General features: G+C 52.9%; 2 protein-coding genes across 5 annotated transcripts; both read left to right on the top strand.

The window, feature by feature from the left end:
* The first annotated feature begins 49 nt into the window (after nucleotides 1–49).
* On the top strand, nucleotides 50–14,692 carry E2F4 (E2F transcription factor 4). Its single transcript, XM_075510344.1, has 10 exons — nucleotides 50–254; nucleotides 2,028–2,137; nucleotides 2,689–2,850; nucleotides 3,368–3,411; nucleotides 6,227–6,288; nucleotides 6,637–6,922; nucleotides 8,005–8,196; nucleotides 9,390–9,437; nucleotides 12,056–12,100; nucleotides 12,442–14,692. Exons 1-10 carry the CDS (start codon nucleotides 102–104, stop codon nucleotides 12,555–12,557), a joined length of 1,218 nt encoding a protein of 405 aa, XP_075366459.1. The 5' UTR covers nucleotides 50–101; the 3' UTR covers nucleotides 12,558–14,692.
* A 239-nt stretch (nucleotides 14,693–14,931) lies between these two features.
* On the top strand, nucleotides 14,932–24,287 carry ELMO3 (engulfment and cell motility 3). 4 transcript variants are annotated; one of them, XM_075510337.1, is made up of 20 exons: nucleotides 14,932–15,115; nucleotides 15,188–15,228; nucleotides 15,348–15,420; nucleotides 15,497–15,547; nucleotides 16,013–16,182; nucleotides 17,058–17,157; nucleotides 17,262–17,413; nucleotides 18,195–18,273; nucleotides 18,939–18,989; nucleotides 19,345–19,467; nucleotides 19,645–19,776; nucleotides 20,048–20,152; nucleotides 20,645–20,753; nucleotides 20,977–21,113; nucleotides 21,209–21,372; nucleotides 21,503–21,615; nucleotides 21,872–21,976; nucleotides 22,328–22,410; nucleotides 22,673–22,753; nucleotides 22,956–24,285. In XM_075510337.1, the coding sequence occupies exons 1-20, from the start codon at nucleotides 15,038–15,040 to the stop codon at nucleotides 23,166–23,168; spliced, it is 2,160 nt and encodes a 719-aa protein (XP_075366452.1). In that variant the 5' UTR covers nucleotides 14,932–15,037; the 3' UTR covers nucleotides 23,169–24,285. The 4 variants fall into 4 exon arrangements, with proteins under 4 accessions (XP_075366452.1, XP_075366455.1, XP_075366453.1 ...); XM_075510340.1 differs by lacking the exon at nucleotides 20,645–20,753 and having other exon boundaries at nucleotides 21,021–21,113; nucleotides 22,956–24,287; XM_075510338.1 differs by lacking the exon at nucleotides 15,497–15,547 and having other exon boundaries at nucleotides 22,956–24,286.
* The last annotated feature ends 385 nt before the right edge of the window (nucleotides 24,288–24,672 follow it).

Here is a 24,672-nt window from a genome sequence, read left to right on the forward strand (position 1 = left end):
TGGTCTCCGCCACGGCCTCGCGCCCGTCCCGGAAGCTCCCGTCGTGCCCCGCGGCCCGGAAGCGGAAGCGCGGCGGGGCCGGAGCCGGTGGCGGCGGGCAGATGGCGGAGTGCGGGCCGCAGCCCCCCGGGGGTGGGAGCGGGAGCGGGGCTGTGGGGGCGCCGAGCCGGCACGAGAAGAGCCTGGGGCTACTGACCACCAAGTTCGTGTCGTTGCTGCAGGAGGCCAAGGACGGCGTGCTCGACCTCAAGCTGGTGCGGGGGCTGCCGGCGGGTGGTGAGGGCCCGGGATGGGCTCTGCGGGAGCCCCCGCCGGGGCCTTTCTGCGGGGGGAGCGGAGCTCCTGCAGGCCCAGTCCTCTGGGGGCTGAAGCCAGTTGTTGGGGGGGAGTCGGGACACGGCAGCGCCTGGTCCAGCAGGTGCAGGGAAAGCGGGGCCCCCGGGGGGCGCCGGGGGTGCGGCAGAGCTGCCAGCCCCGCTAAGGGTGTGCAGAGGGGGCTCTGCACCTGCCGCCCTAATGTTCCCTCCCGCTGCTCCCTTCCAATCGGTCTGTCCCAGCCGCTCTGCTTTCCTCAGGAAGAGGAGGCAGTGGACCTTGCCTGACGTTGCAGGGGTTTGTGTGCTTCAGTCGGAACCCTGTTTGGCCGTCTTGTTCTCTTCTGCGTTCTTGCCCCACACCAAGGTGCTACTTGATCACCGGCACCATAATGATCCAGCCCTATAAAGCCTCCAAGACCTATAGCAATGGAGAGACTGTTCCTCCCTACTGCGCTTTGCTCCCCTGGCATACAGCAGGAAGGGGAGTATGGTCAGATTCATCTCTGCCAAAGGTTGTCCCTGATGCCTTTAGGCTGTGGAGAAGTGCCCTGTAAATGCGCCTTGCTTCTGCATTTTGAAGATCTTCAGTTAGAGAAAGTAACTCTGTCTTTGTGGCTTGTATGGTACTTAAACCTAGGCCTTTTCTATAGGTGAAGTTCCTTTGCTGTGGTTTCTACAAATACCTCTTAACGTGGGTATGCGTGCGAGTGCGCTCTGACCCTTCACAGGCAGCAGGCAAGTGTCAGAAAGCACTGAAGATGCAAGGGCTGGAGGAGTCTCCTGACTGTAGGCTTCCATCCTCTCCTCTGCCAAATTATCATCTCTTTGGATTTGGGCACTGTTTTCCTGCTTAAAATGCCCATTAAGTGGATTCGTATTTGTTAGCATGTAGCATGATTTAGATGGTTGTGCAGTGTAGGGTCTCCGAAGTCCTGGTCTGTTACTGGTAGGTGAGAGGGAACCGTCATTCCTGTGCTGACCCGCTCTGTGTGCAGTGCCACTGATGTCGTTGGTCCTGGCTATGCTGGCACGCTGGTGCTGTGCCTGTTGAACTCTTGCTGGTGCTAGGTTGCCGTGTGGTAGTAGAAACAGGCATATCGGTGCAGTCTGGTGTGTCCCGAAACCTGAGGCATGTGAGCAAGGCAGGGAAGTCCCAGGGGTGCTCAGGAGCTCCTCCCTTACAGCCATGCTTACCCTCCTCCTCGCGTCATGCCTTTCAAACAGAGGAATCTGCCTCTTGAAATGGTGTCAATTCTCTATCAAGTGGCATCAGGTCAGATTTAGAAAAGAACTTTCGAATGTCGACTTTGCTAAACTTTTGTCTGTTGCAGAGACAGCTCTCTGCGTTCCTCTTCCCATCCCCATCATTTTTACCCTGAAGGAGTACTGGATTTTTAGGCTGCCAGACTAGTGTCTTCTAGCACTGCTTTGCTGCTGAGGAATGGTGATTTTTGGACCCACTGTGAGTGAGATGGCTGGAATTTGGTTTGTGCTTGGTGGGGAGGTTGCTGGGTAAGAAAAGGAACAAAGGGGCAGTGGCTTCTCATGGTCATAATGACATTGAGAACATGGCTTTGTAATTTGAGGCGCTGGGACAAGAGAGGTATGAGATGGCGAGCAGAGTGCTTGGCCAGGAATTAATCTGACAGGCAGGAAGAAGTGAAACATGACTGAGAGTTTGGAGTTAAGCATCTAACCTTTTTTTTGCAGGCTGCGGACACCTTGGCTGTGCGACAGAAGCGACGGATCTACGATATCACGAATGTCCTGGAAGGCATCGGGTTGATAGAGAAGAAATCCAAGAACAGTATCCAGTGGAAGTGAGTGACAGAGAAGCTCTAAATCATTCACAGGTCCCTTCTGGTCCCAGGTCCTGTTGTATGGGTGCCTTTTTCTTCTTCAGGCAAGCAGGGCTTCGTGAGGTTGTTGTCTCAGTGACACTGTGGTTAAAATGCCCTGCTCAGAGCAAGGTTCCTCGGTGGTCTGTGCTTGCTTGTACTTCCCCCAGCTGGGCTATGCTAATGGTAGTAGTGAGGAAAACTGAAGTAAGTATGGCATGTCTCTTTTACAGCAGAGCTGTTATTTTGGTACAAACTAAGTATTTGCAGTGCCTTGGGCTAGAAAAGATGCCTGTCATGGTACTGGAGATGGGGGAGAGCCCTTCCAGTCTGTGGGATGTAGGCAGATGTGCCAAACATTGCTGTGCTGGAAGGTGGGGATGTAGAGTGGGTGCAGATGAGGCTTTCCAGGCGATCTGGCCTTGACATATGATGAGGTGGCAGTAAGGGAGGTGGCAACCTCTCTGAGAGGTTGGGGCTGGTCTGGGTGCCTCAAGAGGCTGATGCATGTGACTCCTTTTTACTTTACGCAGAGGGGTGGGTCCTGGCTGCAACACACGTGAAATAGCTCACAAACTTATCGAGCTGAAGGCAGACATAGAAGACCTGGAGCAGCGGGAACAGGAGCTGGAGCAGCAGAAGATGTGGGTTCAGCAGAGCATCAAAAACGTTACAGAAGACGTGCAGAACAGTCGATATCCTTTGTGTGAACTGATTACTCTGTCTCTGTGTTCGCTTGCTGGGCTGGAAAGCAGAGACCTGAGGGCCGGGTTGGTGCTGCCCTGCTCAGGGCAGAGGGAGGATCTGTTGCTGGAGGATCTGCGCTGAAAGGGTCAAGAGGCAGTGCCTGCCTTTGAAATTAGGGTAACTCTGTCCAGCCTGGGAACCAGCTTTCTCTGTGGTGCATGACTTCTCATCTGGCTTTTTGAAGTAAAAAACACTGTAATGTTTACCATGATGAGAAAAGTGCTTCTGTCTGAGCCGCAGGTGCTGCTTTCTTGAGTGCAGAGCTGCTCTTGTGGCTTGCCTATCTTAGGATGTCAGCTCTGACAAGTATGTAGATTGCAGACCTCGTCTGCAGACCACTTCAGAGTGTGGCATGGAGAGCCTTCTGGGAATGACATTTTTTGTGCTCAGGAAGGAAATGCCAGGTGCCCTTTGAGTTCTCTGTCTGCACAGGAAGCTGCAGCCTTTCTCCTTAACCGTGGAAACATTAGCGTATGTAACACATGAAGATATCTGCAAGTGCTTCACAGGTGAGGAAATGGTGCTCCATCGTAAAGATGTAATGCTGCAGCCCTATCAGTCTGTCCCAGCTGCTCTCCTTTCTCCAGGAAAGAGGAGGCAGCGGACCATGGGCTGCCCAACAGCATTGAGTTAAATGTAGTGCAAGCTCCAACGCCATCCTGGGTTTGTGTACCACTGAGTTGTAGCTTTTTTGTCACCATCAGAGGGGGCAGGTGGTTTCTTTTACTTGTGTTTAAAGGAACATAGCTGCTATTCCTAAGGAAGTCTTTTTGCTGGGTGTCACTATGTGGGTGTATGTGTGTTATGTTAGAAGCTTTTGAGGGCTTGGGGAGGCAACGTTCTAATAATAGGAAGCAAATTTTATTGCATGGTAGAAATCTGGGTGTAAGCAGGAGAATAGTATAAAAAGTGGTCCCTCAGCTACATCATGCCCTCTACCAACAAGAATGCAAGGAGGAGGTAGTGAAGAGCAGGACAGAAGGGAATATGCTGCTTGCTGTGACCTCACTCCCTTGTGTACTGCCTTCCTAAAGCTGTGAGGTGCCTGTATAAAAAGCCATATGTTCTGTCTCTGTGGGGCAGAAATGAAGAAAACCCACAAGAGTCTCTCTTCTCTATTGCCAATTTTAATAATAGCTGTAGGGCCAAAAAAAAAAAAAAATCCCCAGTGGCCAGCGTGCAGTACGGCACCCTGCAGTACATAAACTGTTCTCAGCTGTAGCAGTGTGGAGTTGCAGCTTCTTTCTGCTTCAGTGGACGCTTGACCTCTCCTGACCTCGTGCAACCTGCATCTGCTTGCTTGCAGCAGAGATTGAAGCTACTTATCCTGACCACCCCCAGCCATGTGTAATCTCACCCTTGTCTGACTCTCTCCTCATCTCCTCCAAGCACTCTTCTCACCCTACACTTCATCAGCTCTTCTATTTTTCATCTTTGCCTTTATGTGTTTTCCTTGTTCACCAGACTTTATACTGCTCGAGTTCCTGCCAGTAACTTATGCATCACCACCCCTTTGCTTTACTGTTTCTTCTGATTTAAGCTAGCGCTTTTGGGGGGCAGGGATTGTGTTTTCAGTTTGACAGTGCTTGGGGCCATATAACTCGTAACAGTCTGGAAGAGTTTACTGGAGACCAGCAGACAGCTTATTGCTTGGTTGATTAAGTGTTTTGCATTTTATTGCACCTGTTTTTTGTAAACCAGTTTGCATCTGAAGTCAGACCTCACCAAAATGCACAGAGAAGATGAGATCTTACTGAAGGCAGATCTGAGTTCCTCCCAGAACAGAGGCTTGATCTACGTTTTTTCCATTATCTGTTTAGTGTGTGCCCAGTTTTGCTGTATGAATATGCTTTACATTTTTTTTTTTTTCCTTCTCTGAAGTGTCTGAGCCTTGCAGAGGTTCTTTGCTGGACCTCTTGTGTTCTTGAACTGTGGTGTAGGCTGAATTTCAGCTCCTGGGTTTTTTTTTTCTGATTGACTGCTCTTGAATTTGCTTTCTCAAAGTGAGTTAGGGCTTGAAGATTTCCATGCTTGGACTCTTGTCAAATATGGATTCATTATTTGGATTAATTAAAAAAAAAAGTGAGAATGTGTTAGCTTTTAGTGACTGGGAAACATAGTTTCCCATCTGTTGCTGTGATGCGTTTTGCACTTGCAGAATCAAAAAGGAAGTGGAAACACACTGTACACTGTTTTGTAAAAGTATTTGGGACATAGCTATCAATGAAGATAGAAACGCAGTGCCTGTATTGTTGAAGCTAACAGGTCTAAAGCTTGAGCTACTGTCTTTGAGCTTTATTACGCATTTTTAATGTCTTTTAACAATATTTTTAAGTGCAGATTTGTTAAAGGAATCCCATCTTATTGACAAATCCCAATGACAAAAGGGTATTTTTCATCCCTGTGCCTTTTGCTGATCTGACCTTTATTTGCCTGCCTGAAATTAAATGATGTGCTCTTCTGCTGTCCACTTTCTCTCATTGCTCTGGAGATCTTCTGTGTTAATTATCAAGTGAAGCTTAATGCAGAATAGCAGTGAAGTGTGAATACTAACCACACCAAAGCTTAAAAATTCAAAGTGAAAGCTGCTAACTGCTCAGTCTGAATACGTCTAGTGTTCACAGCACTGGTATTTCTCTGTTCACGTTTCTCTAAACCTGGATATGGAATGGAAGCTGCTCGCCTGTGACTGTTGTGTTATTAGGGGCACAGGTCTTAACGAGCTGCAGAACTTTAAAAGGAAAGATGCTGTCCGCCTGGCTCCCAGCCATGCATGTGCTGGGCTCTGTGCAGGATCCAATACAACTAACAACAGGCAGCTCTCTTGCCAGTAGAGACTGGGGAGTGTTGGTTTCAGGTATTGGTACTCCAGCACGAGGCTGCCACGCTGTTGGCAGCCTGGCTTCTGAGCCTAGTTCGACACCACCTCTCCACTGGCAGTGCAGCTCTCTGAGTTGCACGCTCTTTTGTTTATAATTCACATCTAAAAGCTTGTGATGACAGGATGAAGGATCCTTCCCTGAGGATTCAGATGTTCTTAAGTGAATTTAAGCCAGCCCTTCAGAGGGAAAGAAAGGTTAGTCCTGTTAAGGATGCTGCTAAAAAACTTTAGGGTTGCTTTGGGAGAAACTTCACAGGTTCTTTGTGCCCTGGGCACATTGGGAGCTGTACAATACGCTTAGCAGCTCAGGTGGGTGTAAATGGCAATCCTCCATGGAAGGGAGCACAGGAGACAGGGGGCTTTGAGGAGGGCCTCTTTGTCAGTGCTTAATTATCATCAGAACAGTTTGTGCCCACTGAGTGCTGACCAGTCTGTTTTCACAGGAGACACCCTCCTTGCAATTCGAGCTCCATCAGGCACACGTTTGGAGGTTCCCATCCCTGAGGTGAGTGATAAATGTGTGGGAAGAGAGTAGGAGTGTCTGTGTCGGGGTGGGGGTTGTTACTAGATTGACCAGGCTGGGAGTTGGCAGTGAGGGGTTTGATGGAGTCGGAGGAACCGGCAACCCAAGGAAGGCTCCAGATATTAAGTAATTGCCAGGAAGCTCTGTTGTTTGGAAGTACATGAGTAATTGTAGGAGCACCAGGGGAGAGGATAGTCCTGGGAGTCAGGGGAATTGTGTGTCCAACTGTGCTGAACTGTCTGGGCAGCATGTCTTGCTTCTGGGAAATTCCTGTTCTGTTTGAAAAGGGCATTTAATGTATGGTTGTGTTTTGCTTTTGACTTTTCTCAGGGTCTAAATGGGCAGAAGAAATATCAGATCCATCTGAAGAGCACAAGTGGTCCCATTGATGTTCTTTTAGTAAACAAAGATGCTTGGAGCTCTCCTCCTGTTGTACTACCTGTCCCTCCCCCTGAAGACCTCATTCAGTGCCAGGCAGTTGCACCCTCGAAACCACAGATACCACCACTCGCCCACTTCCAGGAGGCATCCGTTCCCAGCAGCACCCAGCCCTCTACACCGACACCTACCAGCACTCAGGACCATAGCCCTCTTGCGCAGAAAGCCGCACGCACAGGTGAGAGGGAGGTTACAGGAGGCAGAAATGGGATGGTGGCCAACAAAGGAGAGTACGTTCCTTGGCCTGGCTGGGGCTGGCACTGCTGGTCGTGCAGCATTGTCAGTTCCTGGCAAAGGGGGCACCTCTGCCTTTGCTGCAGTGAGCCTTTTCTTTTGTCTTGATTAGTGGGACAGGCTGTGTTAATGGAAATAAGACACTTGACTTGAGGGGGTAGTGCCAGCCTGTAGGAGCAGTGGTGGGGGAGAGACTGATCACGCAGATACATTGATTAGCAGAAGTTTGTAAAAGGGTCTTTTCGAGTCTCAAGTTCAAGTTTCAGTTTGAAAAAAGACTGTCAAAAATACTGGATTAGGTTGGTTGTGGCTTTGTCCAGCCCAATTTTGAAAGCCTCCAGCAGTGGAGATCCCTGTCTTCCTTGGTGAGCTCTTCCAGGGCTGCAGCACCCTCTCAGTGAATTCCTTTTTCCTGATGTCTGGATCCTTTGAGCTGCATCTCACGCCTGTTGTGCATGTTACATTGTTTGGCACCACTGCGAAGTTCTTAATTTTTGTAACTGCCTTTCAGGTAGCTGCAAGCTGCTGTTAGATTGCCCTTAGACTTCTCTTTGCCTGACTGAACAAGCCCAGCTCCCTCTATTCCTCCTTGTAGGCCATGTGCCCTAGACCCCTGGGCAACTTGGTAGCCCTCAGCTGGATCTTCTCCACATCTTTCTTGAATTGGAGCATGGCCAAAGCTGGACATGGTATTCCAAGTGCAGCCTCAGCCCCAAGCAGGAGGATAGTAACTTCCCCAAATGTGCTGGCCACGCTTCTCCTGGTGTAGCTTACTACCTGGCTTGTGTTAATTGCTGTGAGAGCATGTTCTTGGCTTATGTGCAGCCTGACACCACCAAGACTGCTCTCCAGCAGAGCTGCAGGAGGACCTGGGAGTTTTTACTGGGTGAAAGCAAGAAGCCTTCTTCCTACGCAGCTGTCTGTGCTTGGCCAGCATTGCCAGTGAGGGTTGAGTCTGTGCTGCAGCTGCTTGCTTTGGGGCTGGTGGGAGGTGACATTCCTGTGTGTGTCTGTGGCTCTTTCCAGAATGTGGTGTCTCAGTGGCAGAGTCCAAAAGCAGCAGCGACTTTGACCCCCTCAGCAATGCATCTGCATCGGCCAGCCAGCCGGCCGGGTTAGATACCCAGCCGCTACAGTCCTCTGCCTCGCTGGACAGCAGCTCCGTCCTACCCAGCCCCTCTACCTCCTTTGAGCCGATCAAGCCCGATCCCACAGGAAGTGAGTATGCACGCTCGTTTCATGTATTGCTTCAAAAGCATGCTGCTTGGAGCGGCGGAAAGGCTGCTGGCCCTGGAGGAAGGAGCTGAACTCCATTCTGCCTTTGCTGTCAGCCAGGCTCTGCAAGGGATGAGTAGGCATTTCCCTGTGAGGGTGCTGGGGAACCTGGTGAGAAGGTGACTGTGTCACATCTAGTGTCCTGATGCTTTCTGTGACACCAGTACTAGAAAATCTGCAAGGGACACTCACATGACACACATCTCTGCTGTTATAGGTAGGATTATTCCCTTTCAGTCCCTTCTGTAGTGCTAGGTCCAATTTTTGAGATGTGTGAAGCTACAGAATTTTCAGCTGTCATTGAGAGCACCTTTGTAACTCGTGGGGAGTTTTCCTTTATTAGGAGAGCTCTTGTCTCTGTATTCCTCCTTTGCTCAGGAATATCTTTAGTGATCTTGTGGTCTTAATGATGTCACAGCGTACATTTGGGGAGTTCCTTGATGTCCTTGGTGGGGTGAAATGGGCTTTAAAAAAGGAACATTAGAGCTTTATGCCAAGAAATGGCAGGCTGGCCCAAGGAGAGAAAAGCTCTGGGTAAGAAACACTGCTTTAATGTTTTGAAGCCTACATTCACTGCAGAAACACTCTAGGTTAGAGAGTTATGGTTAGAAGAGGAAATCTTGCTCAAATGAAAGCACTTGCTCGCGCAGTGCTTTCTTCAGGCTGCTGCTGCTAGTGTGTCTGAGAGACGCATGAACTGTCTGTCTTTATCTTGGAGTAGCCTTGATTGTGGAATTAGGCCTTTGGTGTGTGTATAGTTTACCATATCCCCGTAGGCCTGTGCTGACTCTCTAAAGGCGTGTCCTCATCCTACACAAGATAAATTGAGGTGGTGTACGGAAGCTGACACCCTGTGAGGCTTACATACAGGCAATTACTCTAGAGCTGCTGATTGTGGTAACATGTTCATGTCCCAGGGCTCCTACAGATCTATTTTGAAGTAGTCAAGCTTAAGTATTTTATTGCTTATCATTTCAGCAGAACTATGTGACATGGGGTGCGGGAGCAGAATTTCTGGATGGCATAGGATGATTTGGGTGTGTAAGGAGTACAGTAGGACAGTAGGTGATTATGCTGTAAAGCATTTCAGACTCTTCATGTAACGATGCAAACCATTTGGTTTGTTATATTTGCAGTACTGGAACTTCCCAAAGAGCTGTCAGAGATGTTTGATCCAACAAGAGGTATGTTTACTCCCTGACCACGGCTTTGTTCTGTGCCTGTCTACCCACAGAAGTGGGACAGTTTGTTTTATTCACTCCCTTTTGGATTATTTTGGGGATTTGGTTTTGTAAGGTGCTTGTGGTCGTTGGTGGCTGCTGGCTCTCTACTTTTAGTTAGGCATTCTTAAAATTACCGGTTTATGTAGGTATTTTTCTGTCTTCATGTTGCTAGCAACCTCTGTTAAGAGTTTGCCCTACAGCATGTAGATGAGGGCTTTCCCTTCCCCATGCCAACGCTAATCTGTGCTCTGGCTTCCCATGCTCCTTCTCCAGCTTTTCTGCACACAAGAAAAATCCCTGTTAGTCTTGTTTCAGCTGTAGCCTGCCCGAGGCTAATCCAAGCAAATAATCTAGGGAGATAGTCTTCTCTCTTCAAAATATCCCTCTGTGGTTTTGGTGGCGCTAGTAATTTTGGAGCAGTAGGAGAGGGGATGCTGTCAGTTGTGTTAGGAGTTCTGCCTCTGCCCAAGGAATGTCTGGGTGTTGCTGCCTAATGGTAGGACAGACTCCAGGCTAAGGGCAGGAGAGGTGAAGGAATTTGGTCTAACATAAGCCTAAACTGGGAAGCTCTTTTTATCTGCACATTTATTTCCCTTCAATGCTAGTGTAATACTTTCTAGCCCTGCAGCTAGGCAGAGCCAAGTACACACAAGCGCTTTTGTGGTGGTGACAGGTTATGTACAACAGTCCCTAGTTCTGTGTTCTAGCAGGTGCTTTGTGAAAGTGCTGTCTTTGTGTAAAAACCCCACAGTCCCAAATGCACGTGCTCAACCATCTGCTTTGTGTGCTAGGAGCCCTGAGCTCCACAGTTGGCCTGGAGAACACCTTTCCTCCTTGCTCAGCACCTGCTGCTGTAAACAGTGGATGAAGTCTTGGTAACGACTGAATGTATCTCGAAGAGTAAATTTGACTTCGCAATGTGAAACATAAACTGCTGCAAGGCCCCAGCCCGTGTAGAAGATCTAGCTTAACCCAAACTAACTATACTATGGGACTATGTGGACACTATTGAAAAGGAGATGTTTGCTGTCTATGGTAATGTGTGTTGCTTTATGGAGTATTCTGCCCAGTTTGGAGGGGGAAGGTAGAGACACAGGAGTGAAGGACAAAACAGTCAACAGCTACAGAGGCAAAGCTCGGGACTGGAAAAAAAGCAACACTACAGAGCCTGGAGAAATGGGCCTTGCAGCGTGCTCCATGCAGCCTCTTTCATCCCTGTGTGATCCCAGTAACGTTGCCCTGGCACTAGCTGCTGCTTTAAGGCTATGCAGTTTAAGGTGCAGGAGCCTGGAGTTCTTCCTTAGTGTTTTGTATTGGAATTACTTTTTCTGCATGGTTTTCTCTCTCTTTTAAATGGGTGCTTAATAACTCCTTGCTTTAAACTCATATCCTGGAAAAAAAATGAATTTCAACACACACATATACATACCCTGCTACATTAGCAGCTCTGATCTAAGAATGCAGGTTCTGTATTTAATTGCTATTTATTGAAGCTGGTATTAGTCCTGTATAGTCACTTGGTGTTGAAATTCTCTCATCTCATGGCACTGAATTAGACAGGTTCCTGTCCTCTAGGAAATAGCCTGCTGTGAATAAGCATCTTGAAAATGGGCTCATCTGAGTTTCTTTCGTGAAAGCCTATTTCAAGTGTGGGTAATATCTCATCAACTCAGTTAGATTGAGTTAGATATTCACTATCTTAACTTGGTAAAGTGAGAAGTATTCAGAAAGTTGTTTTCAAACGCTCAGCTTCTTAAAGAAAAGAGATTGACTTGCACGTGTTTTGTCTGGGTGCTTGTCTGTCTACCCTTCAAGTGCCTCGTGAACCTACTAGCCAAGAGTAACAATGCTGGAGGAAGGAATGACATTTCAGAGATCTTTTTTTTTTTTTTTTTACAGTTTGTGTGGGTAGTAGAGGGGAGAGCAGAGTTAATGGCCCATTCAGGAAGGATATAGTGGCTCAGATGTTTGTTCTGTTTGGCAGTGGGCAGCCAGCGAATCTGCCAGGGCATATGGCTGGATTAGCTACAGCACAGCTGTGGGGCAAGGGGAGCAAATTAGGGGAACAAAGGACAAAAATCTGGAGGAAACTGGAGGTTCATTAGTTCTACTGCTCCTGGAACAGCTCATTTGGCTTTTAATTTTCGTTCCCTTAGCAAATTGTAAAACCAGTTTGTAATTAAGGACTGTGAATATGTCAGGCTTTACCAGCTCAGTTTCTGGTGCATGTTGAAGAGTTTTCTTTGGAGGAGTTTGGGGCACCAGCTAGCATGCCAGTGCAGGGGTAAGGCACAGCCCATCATACAAAGGAGACTGGCGTATGGTTGAGCTAAAGCAGGTGGAAACCTCCTGGGGAATTTTTGATGTAGCTTGACGCAGATTGTCTGACACAGATTTCCCTTTGCCCATGGCAGGAGGCCCAAGCCTCCTTTTGCCAATGCCTGCTGCACACACTGTGCCTTAGCCAGAGAAGGATAACAAGGGTGAGGGCCAGAAGGGGCTGGGAAGAGTGGGATACTGCACAGGAGCAGACCAGGAAAGTAGAGTGTGTTGCTTAACCATGCTTGTCTCTTCCCCAGAATGTATGAACTCTGAGCTGCTGGAAGAGCTGATGTCATCTGAAGGTGAGTCTTTGAGTCTTCCCCTCATGTGACCTTTCCAGGGGAGGAAGACGGTCTTGTGTGACTTTACCCAGCTGACAGTCTTGTGACTGCAGGCTTGCCCTCATCTTTTCTGGGCTCTGGACACAGACTCCATTCTCACTGTCCTGCCAGTCCCTGAGAGAGGTGTGAGGACCAGGAGAGCCTGTCTCTTCCATATCGCAAGGCTGATTTGAAGCAAGCTCAAAGACTGTTACTGTGAGGTGGCCTCCTCGTGGCTCTGCAGCTCAGTGCCCATTGGCAGCTCTTAGCTAGGTGTGGGAGTGCTGAGTTTTGTAACCAACCATGGGCTTCTCTTTCCCCAGTGTTTGCTCCCTTGCTCCGCCTCTCCCCTCCACCTGGAGATCATGACTACATCTATAACCTGGATGAGAGCGAAGGCGTCTGTGACCTCTTTGACGTGCCTGTCCTCAACCTCTGACTTCTCAGTGCGGCTGAGAGCCTCGCAAACACAGACCATTTTGTAACTCTTTGGAAAGTGTCTACTTTTGGATTCCTTTTGTGCTAGAGCTTGATGAGTGAGCAATTCAGAGATGCTCTCATATGGACTCAGAACCAAGAGATGTGGACTTGCAGGCTGGGAGCCTCCCTGTAGCTTCTTCCTCTTCCTCTGTTGCACGTGCAACTCGTCCCACTGCATCTCTCTCTCCACTGGATCCTGGGCCTCACTTGAAAGGGTCTGTGTTTTGAGTGTTCCCAGTTCACTTATAGAGTTTGCCCATGTGCCTCTCCGAGCTTCCTCAAATCTGCATGCCTTGGTTTTTCCTGCACTCCTAGAGGCACTTTGCACCTACTAGGTACCAGCTGCTACAAGGAGCCCTAACACCGTGGTCAGTTCACAAGCCCGGAGGTAGTTAGCTTGATTTTTCAATGTGAGCGGTTCAGACTGGGGTGGTATATTTCTGAATGACAACGAGGAAAAAAAAAACATGGCACCAAAGTGTCCATTTCTTCCAGTGACTCCAGACCAAGCTAGTATGTTTTACAAGAAAAAGCACTTTTTTTAGCCAGCTGTGCCTCCTAGTGGGACTGAGGAGTTGAGCATTCCTAGTAGGACCCAGGAGCTGAGTCTTTCCCTGCTTGTGCATCAGCAGGAATGCTGGTTCTGCATTCACCAGTCTGCTGATGCATGAGCCCAGGGGCTCCAGCTCCTTGTACAGCAGCTGTGCTGTTTCTACAGGGCTAAAGAATAGGTGCCAGTATGGTTTTTTAAAATTTTTATTTGTTTTTGCCTGAGCGAAGAGATGTTTGAAAGGATAAGACTGCTCCAGCTGGTGCCTGTAAGGTACTCCAGGTACATCAGAGCCTGCTCATATTTGCAAGTAGCTGTCTTCTCCAACCATTGCACTTGAGTCTTCAACTGCCTAAAAGGCGACCAAGCAGTAACAATTCAGTAGTACTTTGCTGTGACAAGTTACGTAGGTGTTGTCAAAATAGTGCTTCCCCCCCCCTTTTCTCTCAGCATCCACTCAGGATCAGGCTTTCTGTATATTTGAATTTGCTCCTCTAGTGTCTGTACTCACGCTCCCAATTCCTGATCCTGTGGCAGGTCACTACCTAGCGTGACACTTTCTCTGCATCATTTTTGCGCAAGATTTTCTTCATTGCTTTGTAATGGAAGGTCTGCTGTTAGGTTTGTTGTGATGATCAGGTGGTAGCAGTCTTGGACCCCGTGCATTTTAGTTGGAGTAGAACGCCCTGATGGATTTGTGTTGTATTTTGCAAGCCCCAACTTTGGTTTTCGGTCAGATCCTGTATGAGTGTCTTCAGTTTTGCACATCTTCCTGCCAACGCAGTGGTAGCAGCTGTCCTGCCTTTCCTGCTCCACAAACTGCCGAAGAGAGGGCCAGGCCAGGAGCATGCTGGCCATTGCAGAGATGTAGCTTGCAGCCATCCATGTAACCAGCTGATGTTTAACTTCTCCGCTTAGCTGCTCACCGCCTGTGAACCACATAACCAGCTGGAGCACCAGCAGTAGGGGATATAAGGTCTTCAATTCTTGGAGCCCACAGAGGTGAGAAGAGTATACACTTGGGACCTGCATCCCTGAGGTGGCTCCTCAGGCCATCCTGCTCTGTGTGGGACTCCTCCAGAAGAGCTGTTCCTCTCTGCAGCCCTGAAGCACTGGCGTCCTCTTTGAGAAGAGTGAAGAATTCAGGAGGAACAACGGGATGCTCTCTAGTTTGGCAGTGGGCAGCTGCTGCTGGCGAGACAGCTGTGGCATGGGACCCTGCCGGGGGGTGAACTTCCAGCCCGCATGCAGCCAGTCCCTGAATCTTCCCTCCTTCGCATGGAACCTGACCAAACACCCTTGGTCCTGCGCGCACGTTAGCTAGGCTCCGTGGCTTTGGTGTAGCTCAAGCTCTCTGTGTACTGCCTGGCCCTCGCCCTCCTTCCAAGTGTTCGTGTTTCCCACCAGTTAGACAACCTTTGGAAAAGGATACTTAGAGAAAAATTTACAGTTGCAAATGAACTTTTAATTCATATATAAAGATTATTTTTATACTTTTTTTGCAAGGAAAGAAAATTGCCTGTAATATTTGTACAGTGTTCTCTGACGTAAATAAACAAAAAACTTTCCAGAGTTTCCCACTGTGCCCCGGCCTGCGCCTCCCCTCTGCTGAAAAGCGGGGTGCCGGCCGTCCCCTTCATCCACTGGCAGGGCCGGGCCCTTTTCCGGCGGGAGGCCCCGTCCTCGCCGCGGAGGTGGGTCCCGCCGAACCCGCGTCAGCTCAGGTGAGGGGGCCGGGCCTGCTCGGGGCTGCGTCCGGCACCGCCATTGAAACCGGTGGCGGCAGGGGCCCTGCGGGAGGCGGGGAGGCGGTGGCAGCGGCGACCCGGAACTGCGGCGCGGCGGGGCGGGGAGCCGTGCTGAGAGGTGACGGTGCCGCCGCAGGAGCCATGCCGCCGCCCAAGGACGTGGTGAAGATCGCCATCCAGATGGTGGGAGCCATCCCGCAGCTCATCGAGCTCCAGCAGGTACCGCCCGGCACCCCCCAAACCCCCCCCCGGACCCCTGACCCCAGCTCATGGCCGCCCTCTCTCTTGCAGACCAAGCCCCTCGCCTCGGTGCTCAAGGACGTCTGCGACGCGTGAGTACCGCACCCGCCGCCCACCACCGGGTCGTGACAGCCCGCGATCGGGCTGCCGCTGGCCCGGCGGCGACCGGCACTAGCCCCACGGCGCTGTGACCGGCCGCCCGTCGCCGCAGGTGGAGCCTGCCCAACGCCGAGCGCTATGCCCTGCAGTACGCAGACGGGCGGCAGACCTACATCACCGAGTCGGTGAGATGCCCCCCGACCTCTCCCTGGCCCCGCCAGCACAGTGCTCGCCAGCTCACTGGTTCCTTTCTCCTTACAGAACCGTGGGGAGATTAAGAATGGGAGCATTTTACGGCTGACTACCTCCCCGGTACATCCCTCTGTCCCCCTGTCTCCTCCTCCGCCGTGTGTTCTGGTGGAATGTCCCCCTGTGATGGGGCGATGCGGTGCTCCAAACCCTCTGCCGCTGCCTCGCTCGGCGACTTCTGGCTCATGATGGCTCCTCTCGGTGCCTCAGACCCATCAGACCTGTCTCAACCTTCATTCTCCCTCGGCAGAGCTTGGGGGAGTTTGAAGAGAAACTAAATCATCTTGAGATGCTTTGGACGCATGGGCCAACTCATCAAGCATTCTTAGCATCGTGCCAGCTTGACCTCCTTCCTCAGCTCCTCCTGGTCTCTGCTCTGGTGGCTCTGTCTCTCTGTCCAGCTCCTCACTGGGGCTGCTCTAGCCTGAGCCTCCTTCCAAAACTTGTGCTTAAGCTCTTCCAACCTTCTCCAAGCTTCTTGCTGTCTTCCATTGAGCCCCTTTGGCTTGATTCTTTCCTTCCTGGTAGGACCAAGAAGCAGAGAGGTTGTACAGCGGGATCCAGAGCAACAACTCGGATGTGAAGACTGACTCGCTGAAGAAGCTTGCAAGCCTCTCCCAAGATGTTACCTTTGCTCAGGAGTTCATCAACAGGAATGGCTTGAAACAGATCTTCTGTATTGTGGAAGAAGGGAACGAGTGAGTATCCGGAGAGGACTTTCCTTGCAGTTCTTGACTTTTCTTCTCTCTTGCTAATGCTGTATGAGCTCTAAGCTGGGTGTTGGAATGGACTCAGTTCATGTTCCTGGCTTGTTGATCCCTGTGCTGTGGCACAAAGGGCAGCACTGGCAGCAGGGTGCTTGGCTCTGCAGGCTCCTTACCTGCAGGTATGTGGCTGTGTCCCCGCAGACTGGCAGCCGAGGAAAAGTCCCCAGGGGTCTGTGATCCTGACTCCTCATTTATGTGCCCAGACTTTACCCTCCTGTCCCTTTGCTGGCTGGGTCATCTGCAGCCCCATGGGTTTTGCTGCTAGGAAACCTCCTGTGATGATCGTAGCCTCTGCTGCTGCTCATTCCTGCCAGTCTGAATAATCCCTCTGCCATGAGGTTTTAGCTGTGAGAGGTCTGCAGACAGCTCAAGAAAACGCTGGTTGCCAAACTAGTGCCTGCCTGACTCTTTCAGGATGTGATGGTGCATATCCTCTGAGCTCCTATCTCACAGAGGATGTGGAGCCCAAAACCAGGCAGCACAGTGCTTATTTCCTTGGAAGTAGGGGCAGGGATTTGCAGTGGCTTGGCTTTGCCGAGGTCTTGTCTGCAGCGATCTTTGTACTGTGGTAATGCAGCTTTCCAGAAACTGTTGAACTTCCCCTGCCTCGGCTTTCTGGGATGACTAAGCGAGAGTCCGATTTCTTACCCAACAGTCTCTCTTTCCTTTCTTCTCCTGCTTGCTGCTCTCTGCTTCTCTAGTTATTTCTAATGTACCCACCAACATGCAACTGTACTCCTGCCTTATGATGGTGACTGTGGGGTATCTGGACCCACCTCACTGCATTTGCTCATCTGTTCCTCCAGTACAGGGGAGATGCTAGCTCACACCCTGAAGGCCTTCATGGAGCTGATGGAGCATGATTTTGTTTCCTGGGAGACTCTTAGTGCAGCTTTCATCAAGAAGGTAAGTGCCTTCTGCGGGTTCCACAGCCTGTGCCCTTGGGATTCCTTGTTGCCCTTGTCACTCAGGCTCAGCCTGCTGTTGACGGATGGTTTTGTGTCTTGTAGATAGTGAGTTACGTCAATATGAACGCGGTGGATGCGTCTGTCCAGCAGCTCTCTTTGTCTATCTTGGAGAACATGGTACCCGCCAGTCGCCTCCTCTTTGAGCTAGTCAAAAAAGAAGTGACATTGGATCGTCTTCTCACCCACCTGCAGGTGTAAGTGAAGAGGCCAGAGCACCGTTCACCCCCATCTCAAAGCCGGTGGGGATGAGGTGATGGAGGAGATTTCTCCGGGTGTTGCTGATTATCCCTGGCACAATGTTGTATTGTTCGTTCCTAAGCAACTTGTGGGTGGGCAGACTGTCCTGTCCCCGCTGCTGGGGGAGGGATGGACTGTCCTGGAAACCATCCCGTTTCCAGGTCAGATTCCTTCATTCATGGCCTGTTTCGTCCAGATATTTTAGTTCTTTAGCTGACCTGCTGTTTTTCTGGTGTTGGATCTTCCTTCCCTTTCCCCGGTGTATTTAGGAGCAGTAGTATATTCCCTGCAACTTGGGGTGGTGGTGCTGTACTGAACAAACAGCATTTGTTAAATCCCTTAGCTAAGGCAGGTTCTTTGTTCCCACATCTGTGTCATACCTCTGCATCTCTTCAGTTTGGAGGTTTTTATTTCTAGAAAATGGAGAGGCTTGTGCCCAGGGCTCTGGCCAGACAGGAGTCTGCTCACCCTGGGTTTTCCTGCGGCTCCGAAATGCTGCACCCACGGGTGTGTGCAGAGCAATATCTGATCCATCCATAGGTGCTCCAGTCACAGCTGTGGGGACCACCTCACCCCCAGTCCCGCTGTCAGCAGCTTCTCAGTCATGGCTCTGGCCTCTCTGGGTCCCCCAGCTCCGTGCAGCGGGGTCCAGCAGTGAACTGGGGAGAGGACTCCACCTTGGGGAGGGCAAGACCGTCCTCAGAGCTGGTGACTCTTGTTGTCATCCTCCTTCTGCAGGACAAACGCCCAGCTGCAGCTGAAGGCAATGGCCCTGCTCATTGCGCTGCTTCTGGCTGCAACCGACACTGAGCGGCGGGTAAGGGGCTGCTCTCTGCCCGCAGGCAGTAGGCAGGACCGGGTGATGGTAGGGTGGTGGACATTACAACTCCAAACAGCACAGTGCCCCTGTCACAGAGGCGCTCTGCCAAGAGGTGTCTGCTGTCTTACACCCCTTGGAGTAGTTTTGCGGGGATGCAAGATCTCAAATGACAGGATAAGTATCACGGCTGGTGGTGGCACAGTGACCGCGATGGCCTAGATCCAGCACCTGGCACATCTGGGCCACTGTGGCTGGGCACCCCTGTGATGGCGTCTTGGGGAGCTGGGTCTTCCGCTGTAGTGTTTGTGTTCTCTGGGATGGTGGGGCTGTGAGGGGTGCCCGGAAATGTTTCAAGTCAGTGTCCTCACTCTGCCTCTTCTCCTTGAGTGGCACAACCTCTTCTGGCAGCCTAGTGGGGCAAGATCTGTTTGAGCCCCATGAGGGTGGGCTAGTCCTGGCTGCCAGGGCAGTGGAAGCTGGGGGCGGGTCTCCTACTCACAAGTGTCACTCCTGAGACTGCTGGTTCCTTTCTGTTCCCACCCTGCCTGTGGCCCAAAGCCAGGCATAGCAGGGAAGCGGGTCTGCAGAGGGAACACCAGCTTTTTTTGGGAAATGGTGGTATGCTAAGCTGGGGAACGTGTCACAGCCTCTTCCCTTCCTAGGACATGATGGACTACCTGAGGGAGAAGAACATCAGGCATTTTATCCACAAGGTGAGGAGCTAGGGTCATGCAAGGGTCTGCTCTGTGCTTTATCCTCTGTCCTTCCTCCCCAGCCCCTGTCCCCTCAGCCCCTGCCTTTGGTGACCATGCCTGGCTGGGTTGCCTGTGTGCCATGCACCCCTTCCTTGATGCCTCCTGTGGCTGCTGGTGCCCACGTGCCCAGGATTGCACCCTGGCTGCCTGCAGTTCAGCGCACCCAGCTCTCGCCCAACCCCAAGGGGAGCTGCCCACTTCCTAATGCCCCTTTGAGCAGCAGGACCTGCTGGGCTTTGGCTGTTTTGCCCTGGGCTTGGAGGAACCAGGAGCAGCAGCCTGGGGGAACCTTCTCACTTGCGGTCTCCTGTAGAACATCATCCACAGCTCTGAGCCACTGGGGGACGAGATGGCCCATTACCTGTATGTGCTGCAGTCCGTCAGCCTCAACCTGTGTGAGCGCCGCATGAGAACATCCATGGATCCCTACTCACAGGTCTGGGAATGCTCTTCTTGTGAGTCTGGCCCTGCTCTCTTCCACCTGTGAAGTAAAGGCGGGTGAAGGTTTGCCTTTAGGTGAACCCAGCACATTTTATTTCATTGTCGGTTTGTCCTGGGAGAACCTGCTTGTGTGGGGCTCACCAGCATCCCCTTCTTTCCACTCTCCCTCCAGGAACAGCGAGAGCTCCTCCAGTCTCTGCGCCAAACCGCCTTTGAGTCGGAGAGCGAGGCGCCTGCCAGCAGCTTCAGCACCGAGCGCAGGCGATCCCTGTGTGCCAAGGAGTTCCGCAAACTGGGCTTCATGGTGCGTCCCCCTGCATCCTCTCTCCAGCCCCATGCTGGCTGTACGACCCGGCCTCAGTGGCACCTTCTGATGGCTCCTCTAAGCCTGATGTCCCTGTTGATCCTGATGGGCCACCAGGCAGTACCTCCCTTCTTGTTCCTTGGCACCGCTAAACAGTGAGTGCTGTGGAGCTGCCGGGACTCAAAAGGCAAACCCCATGGCTGCATCAGGACTCTGCTGCTTGGAGAAGAAAGCAGCAGTTGCTAAATTGCATCCTTTTGTGTCCTCCTAGAACAACAGCAACCCAGCAGAGGACCTCCGCCGTGCCCCCCCAGGACTCCTTGCCCTCGACAATATGGTGTATTTCTCCAAGCACACCCCCAATGCATACAGCAGGGTGCGTGCCCTCTCCCAGAGAACTCCCTGGCAGAGCTGTGCTGGTAGATCTCCACCTTCTTTTCCTTTCCCTGACTTGTCCTTGGCCAAACCCAGGCAAGGTTGTCCCTTTTGGGCAAGTATCCTACTGTTGCCCTGTTTCAGATGGAGCCAAGTACTCCCTGTGGGTAGGAGCAGCCATTTGAGGCCGGTGGCACTGAAAGGTCCCCATAATTTTTACTGTTTTGCCCACAGCTTGGTTTCCAGGCCTTGTTCACGTCTGAGCAAACTGGGACGATTTGGGCAAAACCAGCCAGTGGCTGCAGAGCATTAACCCTGCTCCCGCCTGCTGTGCCTGTGATCAGCTCCAGCACTGCCACAGGGGAAGGAGGAGGCCGGGGCTGCTTTTTGGGGAGAGCGAATTACTTCTCTTAGGGATGGCTCAACTCAGGGGGACAGCTTGCCCTCTGAGTCCATGGCCCGCATAACGCAAGACAACGACCCTCTCCTCCAGTTTGTCCTCGAGAACAGCAGCCGGGAAGACAAACACGAATGCCCCTTTGCTCGAAGCAGCATCCAGCTCACCCTGATCCTCTGCGAGATCCTGCATGTTGGAGAGCCGTGTATGTGTGTGCCCCAGCTTGTCCTTCTCCCTGCCCTGCTGCCTGGCATGAGTTGGGGACAAGCTGCCAGGGCAGTGGGCTGCGTACGTGGGGCCACCAGGCTCTGGTGTGGCCGACAGCAGGGGAAGGGGAGCTAGGGCTGGGAAATGTCCAGGTTCTCCTGGACACTGAAATCCCCAGGAAAAACCGGGAGTTCTGGCATCATCTGTCCTTCTCACCACAGGCTCGGAGACGGCTCAGGCCTTTTACCCTATGTTCTTCGGGCAGGATCATTTCTTTGAAGAGCTCTTCTGCATCTGCATCCAGCTGGTGAACAAGACCTGGAAGGAGATGCGCGCTACCCTGGAGGATTTTGACAAGGTGCGAGGGGAGCTGGGGCCATGGGCTGTGCACAAATTCAGGGGCTCTGTCTGGGGAGCGTCACCAGACGGGGTGTAACGTCGTGGGCCCCACAGGTGCTGCAGGTGGTGCGGGAGCAGATCACCAGGACCCTGTCCCTCAAGCCCACCTCCCTGGAGCTATTCAAGACCAGAGTGAATGCGCTGAACTACAGCGAGATCCTGAAGCTGCGGCAGACAGAGCGGCTGCACCAGGAGGAGACACTGGCTGTACCCGTGCTGTGAGTGGGCTGTGGGCAGGGAGCTGGAGCTGTGATGGGGGGCTGTGGGTTGGGATGCCGTGGGGCTAGGGGAGGTCAGCGAGCACCTGGTGAAGTGGCCATGCTCCTCTTCTGCTGGCTCTTGCCCCAGGGAGTTGCGTGAGAGGCTGAAGCCGGAGCTCCTGGAGCTGATCCGACAGCAGCGCATGCTGCACCTCTGCGAGGGCACCCTCTTCCGCAAGATCAGCAGCCGCCGCAGGCAGGGTGAGTGCCAGCCCTCTGCTCCTGGGCAGGGGTCCCGGGAGGGGGGCAGAGGCTTGTCCCCATGTCCCCTGCCACTAGGGAAGTCACAATTAACCTGCGGGGAGTAGCGTGCCTGGTTTCCTGGACAGCTGGTGTGGGCTAACCCACGGAGTGGGACCAAGTGGGGTGTGCAGATGAGGGGGCAGCTCCGTCCACCTGAGGGAGGGAACCTCAGCAGGGGGAGGCTGAGCATTTCCTGACAGCCCTTCTGCTGCAGACAAGCTCTGGTACTGCCGTCTGTCACCCAACCACAAGGTGCTGCACTACGGGGACGTGGAGGAGGGGGTGCACTCTCCCCCCATCGAGAGCCTGCCAGAGAAAAGTAGGTGATGGGGAGAAAGAGAGGGTGGGAAGAAGGGAGGGGAGCCCTCTGCCCACCCCAGCTGTGACATGCTGGGGATGCCTTAAGGTGGGATCCGTAAGGGGCAGCCTCTGCCTGGCTGCCGCACGCCTGGCCCAGTGCCTGCTGGTACTGTGGGACTGGGAGCTGTGGGAGTTCAGGCTGGGGCAGGCTGGCTCTCCAAAGGGTGCTGCAGAGCAGCTTGAGCCCCCCCGCCCCCCCCCCGTGTTGCGGATGGCTGTGAGCCCCTGCGCCTGGGCTGTGCTGGGCTCTGAGCACTGGGGACCTGAGGGAGAGGAGAGCGGGTGCTCACAGCTCTTCTGCTTGCCCCAGTTCCTGTGGCGGACATGAAGATGCTGCTTGTGGGGAAAGAGTGTCCACACACAAAGGAGAAGAGCTCCGGGAAGCAGAACAAGGTCAGCACCTCCCACCCCACCTTGCGCAGGGGGCCCAGCATGCTCCCGTCCCCACCTGCTGATGGTTTTTGGTGGTGGGTGGATGGTGGCAGGTTGGGTGGTTCATGGACGGTGGCAGGTTTTTGATGTGGCTTGAGACTGGAGACCTTTTGGGTCTTCTGGGGTGCAGAGGAGGAGGCTGGGAGGCAGCTCCTGCTCTGAACCCCGCCAGGGCTGGAAAGAGTCCAGCTGAGAAGGCGGCTACCCTGTGCTGTCCCCGCAGGATGTCCTGGAGCTGGCCTTCTCCATTGTGTACGACATGGAGGAATACTGCCTCAACTTCATTGCCCCCACTCGGTATGAGGTGAGCTCCAAGGGCCTGCTGGGGAGGCATGCTGCGGCCAGATGTCCTTGCCAAGGGACAGCAGGCAGGGAAGGGAGTTGTGTGTGCTCCTCACAGCCCATCCTCCTGGACTTGCCTGGGGTGGGAGCCCCAGGGCGGGGAGAAGTGGGCTCTCTGGCTGCCCAGGGATGGTGCCAGAGATGCCCATGCTCTGCTTCCCCAGTTCTGCCTCTGGACGGATGGGCTGAACGTGCTCCTGGGCAAGGAGATGACGAGCGAGCGAACGCAGACGGACCTCGATGTCCTGCTGTCCATGGAGCTCAAGCTGCGGCTCCTGGACCTGGAGAACATCAGCATCCCCGACACCCCCCCTCCCATTCCAAAGCCCCCCAGCAACTTAAACTTCTGCTACGACTTCCACCATGCAGAGCAGTGAGTTCCTCCCTTTGCCCTGCCCCCCCGCTATGCGCCCCAAAATCAAACCCCTTCCTCCAGGCTCTGTCCTCCATCTCCTGCCCAAAGGGACAAGCCCAGGTGCTGGCTGGGGGCTTGGGCGTGCGCTGCCTGCACCTTACCCATCCTGGGGCGAACTGCCCACCTTTCCCTGCCTGCATCCTGCCCTCCTGCGAGAGCATGGGGCTGAGCTACCGCACATCAGGCTCCTGGTTGAGGGCGGTGACCCGGCTGCTTTGCCCCCCTGCCACAGGCAGGTGAGACAAAATACTTTCCAGATGGCCAAACCCTTCTGTGGTGGTGCTGACCCCCCCCCACTGCAGCTGCCTGGGCAGAGGGCAAGGATGCAGGCAGGAATAAGGGTGCAGGCAGGAATAAGGGTACAGGCAGCCCTGGGACAGCTGGAGCTGGGGCAGCACTACAGAGGTACAAATCTGCACTGCCTGGCTCTCCCCGTCAGTGTAGGGGATCCTTTCTGGCCAAGAAAGGGATTAGAAAAAGGGTAAGACACCCTTTCTGCTCAGTGGCATCTCCAGAGCATGATGCGCCTGCCCAGCCAGGTCCATGCCGCACTGAAACGTTTTTCTGCTGAGCCCTGTGTGCTCCCTCTCCTGGAAGGGGGGTGTTTAGGGTACAAGCCCCCTCTCCCAGCACCATTTCAGCTGGGTAGGGGCTCACTGCCACTGTGCCTGGTGTGAGGAGGAGACCCCGGTCTGCCCTTGCTGCCCAGCATTGTGGCACTCGTGCCGATCCTGGTGCCTTGCCCTACCCCACCCTGGGCAGGTACTTGCACACTTCAGCCATGCTGCTGCACTACTGCACCATGATGAGCTACCTCTTCCCCGGCCCACACAGCTCCCACCCCAGTGCCCCACACCTCCTCGTGCCTCCATCTTCTCCATCGTGTATAGCCTGTGGCTGCAGCTGCAGGTCGCCGGGGCTCCGACCGTGCCTCTGCCTCCCACGTATTGGGACAATAAACACTTGTGGAGAACTCGGGGCCATGTCCTTTCCAAAGGTTTGGGGAAGGGGTCAGGCTGACCGCGGGCAAAAAGAGGCCAAAGCAGGCAAGACTGGGACTGTACTGCAGCACTGCGGAAGCTGCGGCACAGAGCATGAGGAAGCCTGGAGGATGGCTGGCAGGAAGGTTTTGTTCCTACTGCTGAGTGGAGGAGCAGGCAAGGGGTCAAGTCACCTCCAAGGAAGGTAGCTGTGGAGCTACAGCTAAGGCTGTTTCCAGCCTAGGAAGGCTTAGGAGCACTGCAGGTGGTCCTGGTAACAAGTTGGACAGGCTCAACTCCTGCAAGTGGGCCAGTGCCTCTTGGGCTTGAAGCTTCGAGAGCAGCGTCCTGGATATAAAGGAGCTGTTGTAAGGAAAGATGAGGTTGGTGAAGGTGGTCTCTGTGAGGCTGCTGACCTGCAGGGCTAGGCTCTGCAGCCCCAGCTCTTGTCCCACACACCAGACCACCTCCCAGGAGTCAGCAGAG

The sequence above is a fragment of the Mycteria americana genome, chromosome 8, assembly GCF_035582795.1.
Source record: "Mycteria americana isolate JAX WOST 10 ecotype Jacksonville Zoo and Gardens chromosome 8, USCA_MyAme_1.0, whole genome shotgun sequence".
NCBI classification, from domain to species: domain Eukaryota; kingdom Metazoa; phylum Chordata; class Aves; order Ciconiiformes; family Ciconiidae; genus Mycteria; species Mycteria americana.